Below are 18508 nucleotides of genomic sequence, written 5' to 3'. Positions count from 1 at the left end.
CCGATATTTGAGATGAACAGTGGCAAGTGACCCAGAGGGGGTAATTAAAACACAATATAAATTTACAGCAACAATGAAAGTCTAAGTACCTAACTGCCGCCTCATATTAGAAATTTGCACTAATTTAGTTTTGCAGTGTGACCATCACAGAGTGTAGGCCATTTCTTTGCTATGCATTTACAATATTGGACAATTTCACTTGGGACATTTCAGCCTGGAATTCAAGCTACACAATATTATACAAGTTCTTAATGAGTTTGTATCACATTCCTTTGTCCACGATTTTAACAAGTGTTAACTGTTTAATTCTTCCTTTAACATCCGGTGGTTTTCATATGTTTGCATTAAACATTCAAAGGATAGCACTCACCAGCAAAATATTGGGATTTTATATCTTAGTCATTCCCTTGCACAAATATTCATTGTGGTTATGTAATCAGTATAGGCTACCCACCCAAGTGGTGATGGGGGTATATAAATTTTTACGTTCTCATGGATGGAGCCTCATTCTGGAAAGTTCAGGATGCCACTTTCATCTAATGAGTGAGGATGAATCTCATGACTGCTGTTATTGAGTTATGACATCGCCCCCACGTGTTGGATGAGTGGTATCATGTGATCCTCATTCCAGGTTAAGTTTCAGATGTTAATGTTTTCATAGTATTAGTCCTATAGCTACCCTCGTGTGCTGACATTTTTCAACAGGCACATTCGTTTTTCAAAAATTGTCTGTGCCCAAAAGCTGATCCACAGGAATATAATAGACATACATAGCACAGAACAGTTGAAAAATATATGGAAGGTCAGTATTGCCTTTTTTAAACTGAACATTGCCTAAAAGATAAAGTTATGCATGCTTATTGTTGTATTGTTATGATAAATCAATATTCCCTGCAGCTGAAAATCCAGTCTGAGTGTCAGGATAATCTCAATCTGTGCCACACATTTGAGGTATTGTAGATTTTGTTTGTGTGGCCCCAGGGCACGATGACAAGTTTACTCTTTTTTTCTACAGTTCCATTTTGATATCTGTAATTCTCTTGTCTATCTTTTAAATGCAACCTTTTCCTGCCTTTCATGTTTTTGTCTTACAAGTAGCTGCAGTCTTAAATTCTTATTTTGTAAAAACCATGGAGATGATTTGAATGCAAGTTATGCCCCCAGTTTTACTTGTTAAACTTGTTTCTTTCGTTGTAAGGGCCAGTAACTTTTCCCTTTCCATTGTGTTTATTCTCGGTGCTAACTTTCAAGCGTTGTGGGTTTTGTCCCCTTCTGTCTGGTGTGGGTGGCAAGTACTCAGGTCCTCCTTGAGATAGTAGGATTGGAATTGGAAACTAAACTTCAGGCACAAACCTTCTGCCTAAAACTCAGTGGTACAGTAATAATGTGTTCTGCCCATCCAGTGTTTCTTCAAGATTATATATTACGTGGTTAAGTGAAACCCAGCTTCACAATACTTGAACAATTCACTCTATGGTCCTGAACTTAGTTTATTGCTTGCATCCTGAAAATTGCTTTTCGTCACACCTGAAACTTGTAAATTGACCTGAAAATGAGGGGTTCCCATTAATCGGCCTCCTCTGATCTAATTCTGACTTGTCAACCTAGTTCTGAGAGGTTTGGGTGTGCTGCAGTGGCATGTTAACCCCTGTTTTAAGGGAGGTAGTGGCATTGTCACTGGACTAGTAATCTAGAGACCCAGGGTAATGCTCTGGGGACCTGAGTTCAAATTCCACCATGGCAGATGGTGAAATTTGAATTCAATAAAAATCTGGAATTAAAAGTCTAACGATGACCGTGAAACCATTGTTTATTGTCACAAAAACCTATCCACTCACTATTTATTCACTTAGCAACTGCAAAGTCCCTGAGCCAAGCAGTTTTTTCCCAACCTGCTGTATTGAGTACGGATAGGCATCCATTGAGCCTGTGGATTGGGCACTCTTCTATGATGTGGTACACAGTTTGCTTTCTCTCTCAGGCACATAAGGGGCTGGCACTAATGCCCAATCTGTGGAGGTTGGCCAAACAATGGCTCTAGCCGGTCCTGAAACTGTTGAGGTTGGGCCATTCTTTCCTTGGAAGGTTGAAACCAAGCAGCTGTTGGGTTGGGTTTGAGGCCAGGTACTTGTTTTTTGTTCACTAATGTCCTTGAGGGAAGGAAATCTGCCATCCTTACCCAGTCTGGCCTACATGTGATTCCAGATCCGCAGCGATGTGGTTGACTCTTACCTGCCCTTTGAAATGCCACTCAGTTCAAAGGGGATTAGGGATGGGTAATGAATACTGGCCCAGCTGACGATGTCACATCCCATGATAAATTTTTAAAAAATCTCTGGAAATCCAATTGTAACTGTTGTCAGCTACATGTGTTTGCAGTCAGTAAGGGGAATTAAAATGGAATTAGATTACTCTGTCTTCCTCAAAATATCCCTCTGCTTTAGTGAGGCATTTCACTTCCCGACTTAGTTTAATAGCTGACTCAACTTGCTGGTAGGCAGTTTCACTAACTGACTCAAAGCCATTTGGTTCCATTTTGATATAGTGTAGAAACAGGGTATTGAAGGTTGCAATGCAATGCAAATAATAAATCTTTGATTTGCCTTGTATTGCATCTGCGCAATGAGGAAAAAGTAAGTTGTCCCAGCATGATCTGTTTATCAACGTTAGGGTGCAGTATGTGTTAAGTTTACAGTCTCCAGATATGACGCATGTTGGAATTTGGCATGTATACAGCAGTATATAATCACTTGTGATGAGCAGCAATGTAAAAATGTTGGCATCTTGCCTTTGTGTTTCTCTTCAAGATTAGACAAGTACAGATGTGCTGAGCCCTATGAAGCTTCTGCAGTAATGATTGTCACTGGTTTTCCTGGCTGTTCTTGGAGCACTTCATTTCCTTGCGTTTAGAGCAAGACTATGTCTCCTTTTATCCACTAATGCATCATAATAGATCTAAATTAATTGACACTTGTACCAACATCAAATCAACGTATCTGAAACATAGGTTGTTCGAAGTTTTAACTTCCCAATGAATTTCCAGTTTTCCCTTCTCCAACATTACTTTTGTTTCATCATGTTATATCTTGTTACCCTATTAGCTTGCAGTTACATCAATTAAGTAAATGCATATTATCCTGGTAAACCTGTTTCTACCTAATTTGATGAAACCTGTGATGACAAAGAATGCAGAAGTGGTGATCTCTTGCTGCTGTCAAAAGCAAAGCACTGCCCTGGCCTATTTTTAAGTTTATTGGAATATGGAAAAAAAAGTTATTTCCTTTTAAGGAGGCTCTACTTCAACCAGGGATGCCAAATTTTAGGATATTGAATCTCTAATTATAAATGAAAATGGATGTGTTATAAAAACATCATGATTATCACTTTTGATTACATTGGTTCTGCAAAGTACTTCTAAAACTGTTTATCAAGAAGCTCTGGATTGGTCCAAAATGAACAGTTTGCTATCGAGGATTATTTTTGCTCCCATTCTTCTTTAAGATTTTAATGCTTGCTCTCTTTCCTCATACCCCACTGCTACACACCAATCCATGGTGAAGATGGAAAATTAATGGACTGCACTCAGACCCCTATTGATCCCCCCCTTCCCTGTGTTGGGGAGCACAAACAGTCATGGAGATATAGAGCATAGAAACAGGCCCTTCGGCCCAACTCATCCATGCTGACCAGGTTTCCTAAACTGAACTAACCTCATTCATCTGTGTTTGGCCTGTATCCCTCTAAACTTTTCCCATCCATGTACCTGTCCAAATGTATTCTAAATATTGTACTTGTACCCACCTCTACCATCTCCTCTGGCAGCCCATTCCATATACGCACCATCCTCTGTGGAAAAAGTTGCCTCTTAGGTCCCTTTTAAATCTTTCCCCTCTCACCTATGCTCTCTAGTTTGGACTCCTTACCATGGGGAAAAGACTTTGGCTATTCACCCTACCTATGCCCTTCATGATTTTTAAAAACCTCTCTAAGGTTGTGTTTCCCTGCATGATTAATCCTTAGATTATTTCTCAGTTTGATTTTCCTGTCCCTTGTATTGCAGTTGAGCTTGTGAACTTCTTAACTGCAGAACTGTAGGCATAAATTTGGTACTGCTGCTCCACAATTCAGTGTGTTGCCAACTGGTAACATTTCTTAAATTAGGTTCATTTTTCTTTTGATTTAAACCCATAATTTCACATGGCTTCTTGTCTACAACGCATACTGTTAATTAGCTACTGAAAGACCCTGTAGTAGATAAGCAGCTATTATTCATCAGATCTAAAAAGACTATAATCAAGAGCTGAAATGTTAATTTTAAATCCAGCAAAAAGAAAATAGTTTTGCAGTTTAATTCTAGAACCATAGAATAGAACCATAGAATCCTTACAGTGCAGAAAGAGGCCATTTGGTACATTGAGTCTGCACCGACTCTCCGAAAGAGTATCCCACCCAGGCCCTTCCCTCCGCCCTATCCCCGTAACCCCATGTATTTACCATGACTAATCCACATTTTAGGAGACTAAGGGACAATTTAGCATGACCCTGAATAATTATTGCCTGTTGTCTTGAAGTCAAGCCATTGAAGTGATGTTGTCACTACTTTCCACATTGGTATCAGTTCATGGCAGCAAGTTTTACATTTTGGCTGCGATGCTTCAATACTGTGCAGTGCTGTGTTAGCATCAACTTATCAAAATGCTCTCACTAGCAGTGACAGAAGTTTATTCGTGAATACTTCACCCACCCTGGTAGTTTAGAACTCAACATACATTCTTCAGACACTGTTCATATTTGGGAGATTTTATTTAGATGTTGGAACACCCTCAGTGCAGCTACATTTATTTAACACTGCCATTTTATGTTTTACTGAAATCCTAGTAAGAAAGTGATTTCCTGTATACAAAATACAAATGCAGTTGAAGAATATAAGTAAATTTCTCATTTTTATTCGGACAACAATTTGTAGTTCTGCAGCACCTTTAACATACTTAAATGTTCCTAGGTGCTGCACAGTAGCAATGCAAAATAAAGTATAACACTAAGCCACCTAAGGCGATATTAGACCAAATGACCAAAAGCTCTGTCAAAGAGATTGGTCTTAAGGAGTGGCTTAAAGGAGAAAAATGAGGTAGAGAGGTGTACGGAGGGAATTCCAGAGCTTGGGACTGAGACAGCTGAAGGAATGTCCACCATAAATGGGGCAGTTATGATTGGGAATGCGCAATTGGCCAGAAGTAGAGGACATGGGCGGCAGAGTTTTGGATAGCCCCCCAATCATTTTTGGTTTCAAACCACGAGAGCACTCTAACCAAAGTAAAAGCTTTAGATTTATTAAAAGCCATTTCAACTTCCAGAAGGCCAGTGGGCCCTCCAGTTCCTCTATCCAGTAGCATATACTTTGTGAATTTCCACTAATATGTTTCTCTACACTTAGCCTGACTGGAAGAAATTACCAGCTGCTGAATTTGGAGCAAAAAGATGACCTTTACTCAACAACAAATTTTAAAATTGAAGTGCCAGTGCGTCGAGTGGAATCAATCTTGAAATCAAGATCAGCTGGTTGCTGTACTAGGTGACAATTTTCTCCATGGACACAGATAGAGTGAGACATACCACCACCATTTCCTGGACATTTAACTAATTTTCAAATGCTGGTCAGCAAAAAAAACCTTTGAGAGCATTGAGATTTGGACAAGAATGGAAATAGTGCAACTGCATGCTATACTTTCAGTGTAGCCTGCTTACAAAGAACAAAGAAAATTACAGCACAGGAACAGGCCCTTCGGCCCTCCAAGCCTGCACTGACCATGCTGCCCGACTTAACTAAAACCCCCTACGCTTCCGGGGACCATATCCCTCTATTCCCATCTCATTCATGTACTTGTCAAGATGCGCCTTAAAAGTCACTACCATATCCGCTTCCACTACCTCCCCCTGCAACGAGTTCCAGGCACCCACCACTCTGTGTAAAAAATCTGCCTCGTATAGCTCTTCTAAAACTTGCCCCTTGCACCTTAAACCTATGCCTCCTAGTAATTTTCACTGCTCCAGGGAGAACAATCCCAACTCTCCACATAACTCGAGACTCTCAGCCCTGCTATCATCTTGATGATGAGACCTTGACAAAATGTGGTGCCCAGAATTGGACACAATACTTTAGATGAGGCCTAACCAGTGATTTGCAGAGATTTAGCGTGATTCTTTTTATATTCAATGGCCCTATTTACAAAGCCAAACATCCATACACTTTTTCAATTACATTCTCAACTTGCCTTGCCATCTTCAAGGATTTGTAAATATGAACCCCCAATTCCCTGTGAACTTGCATCTCCTCAAAACGGTACAGTTTAGATTATACACGTATCCAAGTTGTTTCATCAAAATGTGCATCACTTCATATTTATACACAATAAATTGCTTCCTCCATGTCCATCCCCCCATTTCACCAGCCTGCCTCTGTCTTCCTGAAGTCTGCTGCTGTCCTCCTCACAAGTTTTATATCATCCACAAACTTCAAAATTATGCTCCTTGTACCCAAGTACAAGTCATTCATGCATAACCAAGAAAAGTAATAATCCTAATATTGACCCCTGAGGGACCTCTCTGTATGTACTCTTCCCTTCAATCTAACGAAAATCATTCATTCACTACCACACACTCGCCTCTGGTCTCTCAGTCAATTACATGCTCAAGATATGACTATCCCTTCAATGCCATACATTTCTACTTTCCATGGATCGCAGTCTGGACTTCTGCAATAGACGAAGATCCTCACAGTATATCTTTTTCAAGAAGGGACAAGTCACAGGCTAAAATTCTTCAGGAAGTGATGATGGGTTTAGAATTGTATAGGATATATGGCGCAGCAACAATGCATGTGTCCCAACCAGTCCATTCCAGCATTTAAACTCCACTCACTCTTCCCATCTAAATCTATCAGCATACCCTCATTTCCCTTCTCTCTCATGCTTTGGTGCATCAATGCTATTTGCTTCACTCTGTGAATTCCAAATTCTCACCACTTTTGGTGTAGAGAAGTTTCTTTTAAATTCCGGTTTGGATTTCTTGGTGACAATCTTATATTAATGAGCTCTCGTTATGCTCTATCCACAAGTGGAAATGTTGGGTGGAATTCTCCCAAACCCCTGCTGCATGTTTGACACCCATTCTTGGAGATCCAACTTCATTCTCAGGAGTCCATCTTCCGGCCAGCCAGGAACATTTCATGTTTGGAGAATCCTGCCCATTGTCTCTATACCCACTCTATCAAAACCTTTCTCAATTTTAAAGATTTCCATTAGATCACTCCTCAATCTTTTTTTCAGGTGAGTGAGTCCCAGCCTGTCAATGCTTTCCTGATATGTATACCCATACATTTCTGGCATCACCCTTGTAAATCTTAATTGCAGCCTCCCCAGTGCCTCCAAATCCTTTTAACGATATGATGACCAGACTGTGTTCCATGTGGGATTAAATGTGGTGTAACCAAGAGTTTCAGTAAAGATTTAGAATAACTTTTCAAACATAAAACAGAAAATGCTGGAAAATTTCAGCAAGTCTGATAGCACCTGTGGAGAGAGAACAGAGCTAGTGCTTCAATGCTGGATTGTCAGAGCTAAATATTTTGGAATCACTTCCCTACTTTTCAGTTCTACCCTTCTAGAAATAAAGCCTAGTGCTTGATTTGACACCACTATGACCTTGCTAACCTTAAAATGTGGAATAATTGATGTGTTTGTACTCTGAGGTCCTCTACCCCACCTAGATTCGTGGCCTCCCTATTCTTCCTACCAAAATGTACTGCTTCACAGTTATCTGTGTTGAACTTCATTTGTTAATTATTTGCCCATTCTGCAGGTTTATTAATGTCCCCCTGTAATTTGTTGGATTATGAAGAAGAAATATATCAATTGGAAACAGCAACAACTTTATATTGCTCCTGTTAATGCAATGAAATGACCCTTTGCAAACATTATAAAACAAAAGTATGAAGCAAGCTACTTGAGGCGATATTAGGTCAGATGACTAGAAGCTTTGGTTAAAGAGGAAGGTTTAATGAAGTGTTTTAAAGGAGGAAAGCATGGTGCAGGGAGGGGACAAGGCATTTAAGGCACAGCCACCAATGATGGTGCAGTGGTAATTGGGAATGCACAGCAGCCTAAAATTGGAGTGCAGATATCTGGGAGGGTTGTGGGGCTGGAGGAAATTCCAGTGATGAGGAGCAAAGCCATGGAGGGATTTGATAACCAGGATGAGAATTTTAAATCAAGGTATTGCTTGATCAGGAGCCGATGTGAGTCAGCAAGCACAAGGTTGATAGACAAACAGGACTTGCTACAGATTAAAACATAGGCAGCAGCGTTTAGAATGTGGGAGAGCAGCCAGGAGTGTGTTGTAATAGTCAAATCTAGAGGTAATGAAGACATAAATGAGAGTTTCAGTAGCAGGTGAGCTGAGAAGTCGAATAGTGTGATACAGGTGAAAAGAGGCAGTCTTACTGAAGGCACGAACATGACGGTGTCCAATACAAAAAATACAAATACAGTATCAGATACAAAAAAGTCCCACCTCTTTTCTGTAGAAAATCTTAACATTCACCCTGCATTAGTTGGAATGTACTTTGCTTATTGAGACAGCAGACCTACTTTGTCTGAACTAATAGTAATCTGTTGTCAAGCCATGCCATGGCGAATGTCTTGATCTATGATTAATTATTTGTCTTGCCCAAAAGGCACGTGCTTTGTGATCATTTGTTCCAGCCAAACAATGACATTGCTGTTTACCTTCATGTTCTGATACTTTACTGGCGTATAACTTGTTAATTTAAGCTGCTGGTCTAGGGGAAATCCTTTGTGTTAGTAGGAAGAAGTAAAATGCCGCCTTTGGTTTAATGAAGCTATATTTCGAGCCAATGATTTTCCACCCTATTGTGGGAAATCAATGTAAATCACATTTTTAAAAGGAAGTGCAGTTTTATTTCACGGTTCCTATTAGGAAATACCCTTGGCTCAGTGTCCAGATAAGTGAGAATGATTTCTCTTACTACTGTTGAATGGAGGTTGGGTTCCTTTCTAACTACTGGCCTGGGTCATTAGGCTTGTACTGGAGGGAGAGAAAAACTTTAACAAGTCTCTTAAATGTGGAAAATCATTGGCTGTTATACTGAATGCACGTACATCATGATCCTTCCTACTGATCTATAAGGTGTTCCATTGGCTTTCTCTCTTTTCTGCTACTTTGATCGCTTCATTGTTGAAGGGAGGATTCAGACCTATCCAGGTAATATCAACTGATAAGTAATTTAACTTCTCCATTAACTTTGCTAAATACTGAAAATGGGTCAGGGGGTCATTAGGCAACAATAATAGGATTACCGTTTTCACAACTTGGAGGCACCTTTCAGCCATCCAATTTGTGTTAATCTTTGCCAATCATTTATATTAAGTTATCTTAGAAATACTTAACATTTACAAGCTGTTAATTACTTTTGAAGAATGAATGAAAATTGCCCTTTACAAACCCATTTATGTTCATTGGAAATTCATAAAAATAGAAATGAAAAGTCAGGCCAACCATTTTACGATGAATCATGAACTTGCTTTGCCATTTATGTATGATATTTTGACTGGATGGAGATGTGCCTTGGTTTGTCATATCATGCGAGATTGCAGGAGGTGGTGACAAACATGTGTTACTGTTACTCTCTGTAATGGGAATCTGTGTTTCCACAGGGTGATGTTCTTGCAGATGGAGTTTGCTGATGGTGAGCATTTGCCACCAAGTGCTAAAACTCATGCAAATACAGGTCGGAATCTTGGTTTTCCTACTGTCCTTGGGACTAGAATCCCTTAGTGTAGCTGGGGCGAAAGACCAGCATATTCCTAGGATTGAAGCTTTGTTTAATGAATACAATATGAGTTTGAATTTTTTTTTCATGGATTTTTGTTAAAGGTTGATTAGAAAGGTGAGGTGGATGGTATGTAATACATATGGTTTATGGATGGCTTGCATATACACTGAAGGAGGTTTGTTGACATTTATCATTTTGTTCTTTTTTGCAGTTTTTTCAAAGACCACCGATGCAACCAACGAGACCTAGTATACCGAATAACAATCCTTCCATGCGTCCAGGGACGCAGACTGCAACAGCAGCAGTCTATCCACCCAGCCAAGGGCCCATAATAATGATGAACCCACCTGTGCCATATCCCCCAGCCCCTCAGGCTCCGTATTATATCACTAACCCGGTAAGTGAAGAGTGTTTGTCGTTTATCATCTGAACTAGAATTGATGGTAATTTTTACAGCGAGCCCCATGCTAGTTTGCAAGCTGGAATTCCAAGTACTTTCAGTCAATTTCCCTGCTGCAGAGCTGGGGTATAGCACTGTACTCAATTCTCCGAATAATTCAGTCATTTCACACTGAAATATTATCCAAAATTTTGAATTAAGCAACTTTGAATTTTTTGAAGGTTTTTCACAAGTGAAAGAGTGATGTAGTTATTGTTTAGTTTTTGAAATTTGTATGTGGACTATTGTACCATTTGTAGAAAGCAAAATTATATTGAACTGTCTCAACACATAGGTAGCGCATCTGAGAATATCTGAAGGTATTCAATGAAGGTTTTTTGCCATTTCTTCAAAATTATCCCTTTGTATGGATAAACTCTTATCACAAACCTTTTTTTTACCCCAGTGATTATTTCTTAGCTCCTCGTGTCCCCATAGAATTTTTGCATGTTTGTGATGCCTTGAAAATATAAAAAATTAGTACTATTTCAAGGAATAGCTTTTTATTCTGTTTGCAGTATTAGAACGCCTTAGTGCACATGCATATCGTGCTATAGGTGCATATTGTTGGCCTAAATTACCCTCTTCCACCATATCCTCCTGCATGAAAGTTGCAGTTATGGTGACCTGGAATGTGCTAAGTCGAGGTGATTTTGATTTTACTACTTTTGAACTACCTGGTTTGTGTGATTGAGACAGTGCTATGGAAGCAGATCATCGACAGTGACAAGAAATTATCCTTAAAGATGGCAAAGGTGGGGTGAATATTGATAAGGTTTCTGAAGTTTAAAATGTACAAGCCTTGCATGAACTCTGATGAATTCTTAATCCAAGCCATTTCCTGAATTAAAATTTCAGTTGTTTCTAAACTGTCACAAATGAATGGACAGTCATCCAAACAAGTTAACACTGATGGGAGCTAACCTTTTTGAAACGGCCTGTTCACATGCTGTTCCCACCTTTCCTTCTGCATGGTGGGCCAATGGAGCGTTTTTTCTCCATATTATTCACAGTGCTTCAGTGGGGGTCACTTAGCTCAGTTGGCTAGATGGTTAGAGTATGGTGCAGAATAACACCCAACAGCATTGGTTCAAACCCTGTATTGGCTGTGGTAGCTCATGGAGGCCTGCCTACTTGTCTTGTCCCACGCTTGATGTGGAGCTATACAACAAATTGTGTCTCTAAGAGAGAAAGAGATGCCTATGGCCTTTTGTGGACCATGGCTAATTACCTTATCAGTTAATTAGTGTTCTGACAAATTTTATTTTGCATGGTTTTATTTATTTTTGCAGTGTTTTCATGCCTTTAATTGAGTCTCTCTTTTACAAATGTTTTTCTAAAAGTGTTACTTGAATTTGAGAACACTTATAAACTGCATCAAACTACAGTTGATTAAAAGTTATGTGGAATAACATTTCATTTATTTAAGTTAAAGCATTTAAGTATTTCAGCAAAATTACTATGAAATCCTTGAAGGGACATACATAATATGGGAAATAATTAGTTATGTAAAGCTTGAATTGAATGCTTAAATCTTGGGCTCCTGAATACAAAGTATATTCAGTTGGTTTTATTCCAGTATACCTCGATAAAATCAATGATTACTTAGTTGATTTCCTAAATGCCTTCTGTTAAAAGAAGGAATTCTCCCTTCTGCTGCCCTCAATCCCCATTCCATAAAGGCATGTTATATAACAATTTTATTATCTGTCAATAGGCAATTGAGGTTTGTTCTGTTAGTAAGTGAGCCTAATTCCCCTCCCTGCTTTGAAATCATCCCCGGTTTTGAGGTAAGCCACGAGCACGAAGTGGAATCTGAGAAATGGCAACTGGCTGAAAATCGCTAGTGAAAGAGCTAGATTTGAATCTGCTAACATCTGAAACATATACTGCTGTCATATTAATGAAAAGAAATATATGATTAACTAACAATACATATTTGACTAAGGTAATAAAGGAAAATGCTGGATAAACCCAGCAGGTGGGCGGAATGGTGGCACAGTGGTTAACACTGCTGCCTCAGAGTGCCAGGGACCCAGGTTTGATTCCCGGTTTGGGTGACTGTGTGGAGTGTGCACTTTTTCCCCGTATCTGCATGAGTTTCCTCCGGGTGCTCCAGTTTGCTCCCACAGTCCAAAGATGTGCAAGTTAGGTGGATTGGCCATGCTAAATTGCCCCTTGGTGTTGGGGAAATTAGCGGGGTAAATGTATGGGGTTACGGGGATGGGGCCTGGGTGGGATTGCTGTCGGTGTAGACTCGATGAGCCCAATGGCCTCCTCTTTCTTGTAGGCATTCTATGTTTCCAAAGCTTTTCAGCTTGCGCACACACATCAGGGCAAATACCAGAATTTCAAATTTCACACGATCATAATTTATACAGGAGAAATGGTTGCTGATTGGTTGGCAAGTCAATTCTGCTTACTCAAGGCATTGCAACAGCGAAAGCAATAGAGAACCAATAGGCTCCTGGGTAACTCAAAAAAGATGGAAGGCTTGAACATTTCCCTTTTGTTTGTGGAAAGCGCTCCCTTCCTATGAATATATGTTGCTTCTAATGAACCTGAATGAGCTGTTACGAGCTTGACTGGTTATCTTAATTTGATGGTTAGTGCAGCTATTAGCAAACTCAGGATTGTTCAAGTGATGCCCAATTGCGGAATCCCATCTAAAGGTGGTCGTTTTGTTTTGGATTTTGAAAGTGTGGTCTGGTTGACTGCAGTTTGTAACCTACTTATTAGGAACAATCATAAAGTTTCATGCTGTTTGATTCATTCAGTCAATCGTTGGGATGTACAGCCTCTGCTTGGCATAGCACTAGAACTAAAATTCATACACGACGTTGCTCAATTGTGTAGTTGGCCAAATGTCTATTTTGGACTGAGAGTAACATCTTGTTGCAAGAAAACAGCACTCGAGTAGCCACTGCACAGTAGCAGTGTGAAACTTCTTGCTTAATCTGTTAAAGTTTTCGAGATACTTGGCCTTTCCAGGGTAATTTTAAGGTAAATCAGGCATCTTTCTGGTCTGAAAGTGGTGGCCTTAGGCCCATTTACAAATTTGTGCAATAAACAATGATCTGATCACGATAAGAAGTTTAACAACACCAGGTTAAAGTCCAACAGGTTCATTTGGTAGCAAAAGCCACACAAGCTTTGTGTGGCTTTTGCTACCAAATAAACCTGTTGGACTTTAACCTGGTGTTGTTAAACTTCTTACTGTGTTTACCCCAGTCCAACGCCGGCATCTCCACATCCTGATCACGATAGCCATTGTCTCTCAGGGTAGCTTTGATTTGCTCTATTTCTTCATGAAGCTTGCAAGGTGAGCAAATGGCTAGGCTTATTGACAGGATGCTGATTAGGAAAATCTTGCAACATGTGGAGTTCCACGAATCCCAATATACCTTTTTTGAAATTCATTCATGGGGTGTGGGTGTTATTGGCTAGGCCAGCATTCATTGCCCTTCCCTAATTGCACTTAAGAAAGTGATGGTGAGCTGTCTTCTTGAACCACTGCAGTCCCTATGATGTAGGTACACCCATAGAGCTGTGAGAGAGGGAGTTCCAGGATTTCTATCCAGTGACAGTGAAGGAACAACGATATATTTCCAAGTCAGGAAAATTATTTGTTTGTGGGGGAACTTCCAGGTGCTGGTGTTCCCATTTATTTGCTGCCCTGGTTCTTCTAGAATCGAGATGTTAATGGTTGTGGAAGTGAAAGGTTCTGTCTGAGGAGCCTTGGTGAGTTCCTGCAGTGCAGCTTGTAGGCAGCACACACTGTTGTCACTGTTCATCGGTGGTGGAGGAGTTGAGTGTTTGTGGATGAGGTGCCGGTAAAGCAGTCTTTTGTCCTGGGTCGTAACATGTTTCTTGAGTGTTGTGGGAGTTGTACAAAGAACAAAGAACAGGACAGCACAGGAAACAGGCCCTTCGGCCCTCCAAGCCTGTGCCGCTCCTTGGTCCAACTAGACCAATCGTTTGTATCCCTCCATTCCCAGGCTGCTCATGTGACTATCCAGGTAAGTCTTAAACGATGTCAGCGTGCCTGCCTCCACCACCTTACTTGGCAGCGCATTCCAGGCCCCCACCACCCTCTGTGTAAAAAACGTCCCTCTGATGTCTGAGTTATACTTCGCCCCTCTCAGCTTGAGCCCGTGACCCCTCGTGATCGTCACCTCCGACCTGGGAAAAAGCTTCCCACTGTTCACCCTATCTATACCCTTCATAATCTTGTATACCTCTATTAGATCTCCCCTCATTCTCCGTCTTTCCAAGGAGAACAACCCCAGTCTACCCAATCTCTCCTCATAGCTAAGACCCTCCATACCAGGCAACATCCTGGTAAACCTTCTCTGCACTCTCTCCAATGCCTCCACGTCCTTCTGGTAGTGCGGCGACCAGAACTGGACGCAGTACTCCAAATGTGGCCTAACCAGCGTTCTATACAGCTGCATCATCAGACTCCAGCTTTTATACTCTATACCCTGTCCTATAAAGGCAAGCATATCATATGCCTTCTTCACCACCTTCTCCACCTGTGTTGCCACCTTCAAGGATTTGTGTTTCTATACTCCTGATGACTCTGCCATTTATTGTATAACTCCTCCCTACATTATTTCTTCCAAAATGCATCACTTCGCATTTATCCGGATTAAACTCCATCTGCCACCTCTCCGCCCAATTTTCCAGCCTATCTATATCCTGCTGTATTGCCCAACAATGCTCTTCGCTATCCGCAATTCCAGCCATCTTCATGTCATCCGCAAACTTGCTGATTACACCAGTTACACCTTCTTCCAAATCATTTATATATATCACAAATAGCAGAGGTCCCAGTACAGAGCCCTGCGGAACACCACTGGTCACAGACCTCCAGCCGGAAAAAGACCCTTCGACCACTACCCTCTGTCTCCTATGGCCAAGCCAGTTCTCCACCCATCTAGCCACTTCTCCTTGTATCCCATGAGCCTTAACCTTCTTAACCAACCTGCCATGTGGGACTTTGTCAAATGCCTTACTGAAATCCATATAGACGACATCCACGGCCTTTCCTTCGTCAACCGTTTTTGTCACTTCCTCAAAAAAAAATTACTCATCCAGTTACTTGCCACCAGATTCCTAGCCTCTGACCTGTTCTTTTAGTCACAGTATTTCTACGACTAGTTTAGTTTCCAGTCAATGCTAACCCCCAGAATGCTAATAATGGGGGGTCTGGTGATAATACCATTAAATATCGAGAGGCGATATAGAATCTCTCTTGTTGGACATATGTAACATGTTGATCAGTGAAAGTAAACAGTAGTGCAGAACCCACCCACTAATGGATTTCTTAGTAGCACTTTGTGCTTGACTCTTCCATCTCAAAAGTGAATTTGAGTGCAGAATGGAGTGCATTAAAATGTATAAGGAAATCCTTACACACGGTTGTAGATTCAAAGATCGCAAACATATCACCTACATATTGGAAATATGCAGAATGCAGGATTTTAAGGTTCAGAATGTCTACTGTTAGATGTGATTCGGTGACTGGGCAGCACTAACTGAACAATTCTGAGTGTGCTACTAGCTCGTAGCAAGGCTCATTTATGGTTGTTGAGAGTGACATACATTCATACATGGACCCGTTCTCTACAAACAAAAAGAATATGTTTAAGCTTGTGGTTTTTTGAATTTGGGGAGCGTATAGTTCCCTCTTGCTTTCTGCATGGCAATGTCTCAGCCAATCAGAGTTCACATGTCAACTGATCAGCAGTCATTGTTGTGCTTGTTTGAAATTTGGCATTCTTGTGTTTAGTTGCCTTGATATCATAGAATAGAATCCCTACAGTACAGAAAGAGGCCATTCGGCTCATCGAGTCTGCACCGACCACAATCCCACCCAGGCCCTACCCCCATATCCCTACATATTTTACCCGCTAATCCCTCTAATCCACACATCCCAGTACACTAAGGGGCAAATTTAGCACGGCCAATCAACCTAACCCGCACATCTTTGGACTGTGGGAGGAAACCGGAGCACCCGGAGGAAACCCACGCAGACACGAGGAGAATGTGCAAACTCCACACAGACAGTGACCCGAGCCGGGAATCGAACCCAGGTCCCTGGAGCTGTGAAGCAGCAGTGCTAACCACCGTGCTACCGTGCCGCCCACGGTGCAGAGCAAATAACTTTTTGCCATGGATTTCTTTTCAGCTCCATTCAAGTTGTGTGCCATCAAACGGCTGTTTATCTACCTTGTCTTTAGCGCAAGGTTTTTATATTATGCCATTGTAGATGAGTGGACTTTGGTTTCAAAATATTATTGAGTGTTGTGTCCTGTTACAATGTGTGGAGATGCCAGCATTGGACTGGGGTAAGCACAGTAAGAAGTCTCACAACACCAGGTTAAAGTCCAACAGGTTTATTTGGCAGCACTAGCTTTCAGAGCCCTAAGCCCCTTCAGGTGAGTGAGGACTCGTGTTCACAAACAGGGCATATAAAGACACAAACTCAATTTACAAGATAATGGGTGGAAATTCCACCAAATAAACCTGTTGGACTTTAACCTGGTGTTGTGAGACTTCTCACTGTTACAACGTGACATAGATTTGCAGAAACAAATAGGCCTGCCATTGTCTCACATAATGCTACAATATATTTTTCTAGAGTATCGGTTGAAACCCATTTCTCTGGGCTGCGGAATTCAAAATCAAGAAAGAATGACTTGTACTAAAACTGATTTTTCTTTTTGCTTTTGTGACAGTTCCGCCCCAGTGCAACTCCGTACATGGGGCCTCCCCAGCAGTATTCTGTCCAGCCACCTCCTGGTCCATTCTATTCGGGGCCAGGTCCTGGTGACTTCACTACATATGGTAAGTGTTAAGTCGCTAACAGTGCTTGCTTTTATCTTTTAAATAACAATGACTTTTCTGCTTTTATTTCTAGCTCATTCACTTATTGCTTTTAAACATGCCTTTGCATCCCTGTTATTGCTTAAACTGTTCTAGTGTGTTGTGAAAACAAGTTGAATAAATTTATCTCAAATGCTTGATTTGTAACTGAACTTTCCAAACTTAGTATTGAAAATGTGAAAGCTGGGAGCAAGATTGATTGTTGTTCTGTCTTTGTAAAATTAAAATGGAATTGCCCTTTTTCCTTTATGTGGGCTGCAGTTTTTCCCCTATTACATGGATTTTTATTTGAGAAACCAATTGAACATTTTTGTTGAGGCCACATGTATTGCCATCCTTAGTTATCCTTAGAGTATTGGCTTCTTTCTGCAACCATTTTACACATGATCATTTCAAGAAGGCTTTAAATGTCAACCACGTCTCCGAAGACTGGAATCACATGTCCACCAGCCCTCTTGCATCAGCGGATCAGTTGCATTTTTGCAGAAATTTTGCAGCTTTCATGGATTATTTTTTCTCGGGCCATCAATTAGCAAATGTATTGCAGTTTGTTTCATAATTTGCTGTAGTGAGATTTGAATTCATAATTTCATTGCGGGCTTGTAGCAAAGACTTCGCGTTATACCACTGTGGTGAAGTACTAGTGGCTACATGTCTGTCATTAGTGACACTGGTGACAGCATCAAGAGTATTGCACAAGCAGCATACTCATGCATTATTAAACTATATTGTTTCCAGTGCTATTTTTTTCCTGTGTGTTTTAGTAGCAGAATTCATTTTTTAGATTTTTGCAGTCAGCATTACTTTGAGATGACTGGAGAGCGTATGCAATTTAATTTTTTGTGCAATTTACACTGTCCTGCAGACTTCCAAAAGTGGTGTTGCCACACGTAATGATAGTTAATCAAGAGCTGTTGTAAAGACATGTAATTTGTGCACAAGATTTGTAATTGCACATTCTGCTGCATTCTGAAGATAATTTATGCAGTTTCTGCAGAATATTTTCAAAGCTACACTGCTATTTGTCATCGTTCAGTGAACGTAATGTTTGACATCTGCTATATTACTGCCAGCTGAAATATTCTAATTTCACAAGCAAATAAAGGTGCACAGTGATAGATAACAAGGCAAAATTACTTAGATGTCTCATTGCTGCTGGTGAGTTTATGTGGCCTGCTCTCCCATTACTTAATTTTTAGTAAACCACAGAATCTGGTGTGGTTCTCCAACAGCACATTCAATGAGCATGGTGGAGAATAATGGATGCCTGTAAAGGTGACCAGGCAATCTAATCGCAAAGCTAGATGTTCTCATTCAAGCAGTTTTAA

General features: G+C 40.7%; 1 protein-coding gene across 45 annotated transcripts in view; it reads left to right on the top strand.

The window, feature by feature from the left end:
- The window catches only part of LOC144510004 (eukaryotic translation initiation factor 4 gamma 3-like), a 357463-nt gene that overhangs the window by 168492 nt on the left and 170463 nt on the right, over nucleotides 1-18508 (top strand). For 40 of the 45 annotated variants that reach the window (XM_078239141.1, XM_078239148.1, XM_078239147.1 and 37 more), the window contains 2 exons: nucleotides 10062-10247; nucleotides 17033-17141. In XM_078239141.1, coding sequence (XP_078095267.1) covers nucleotides 10062-10247; nucleotides 17033-17141 — 295 coding nt within the window. Of the gene's footprint in view, nucleotides 1-641; nucleotides 803-10061; nucleotides 10248-17032; nucleotides 17142-18508 lie in introns of those variants that run through there. The other 5 variants (XM_078239161.1, XM_078239159.1, XM_078239157.1 and 2 more) reach the window with 4 other exon arrangements.

This window comes from Mustelus asterias, chromosome 22 (assembly GCF_964213995.1).
Source record: "Mustelus asterias chromosome 22, sMusAst1.hap1.1, whole genome shotgun sequence".
Lineage (NCBI taxonomy): Eukaryota > Metazoa > Chordata > Chondrichthyes > Carcharhiniformes > Triakidae > Mustelus > Mustelus asterias.
The sequence above is the reverse complement of the archived record's forward strand: the minus strand, read 5'-3'. Positions and strand labels throughout refer to the sequence as shown.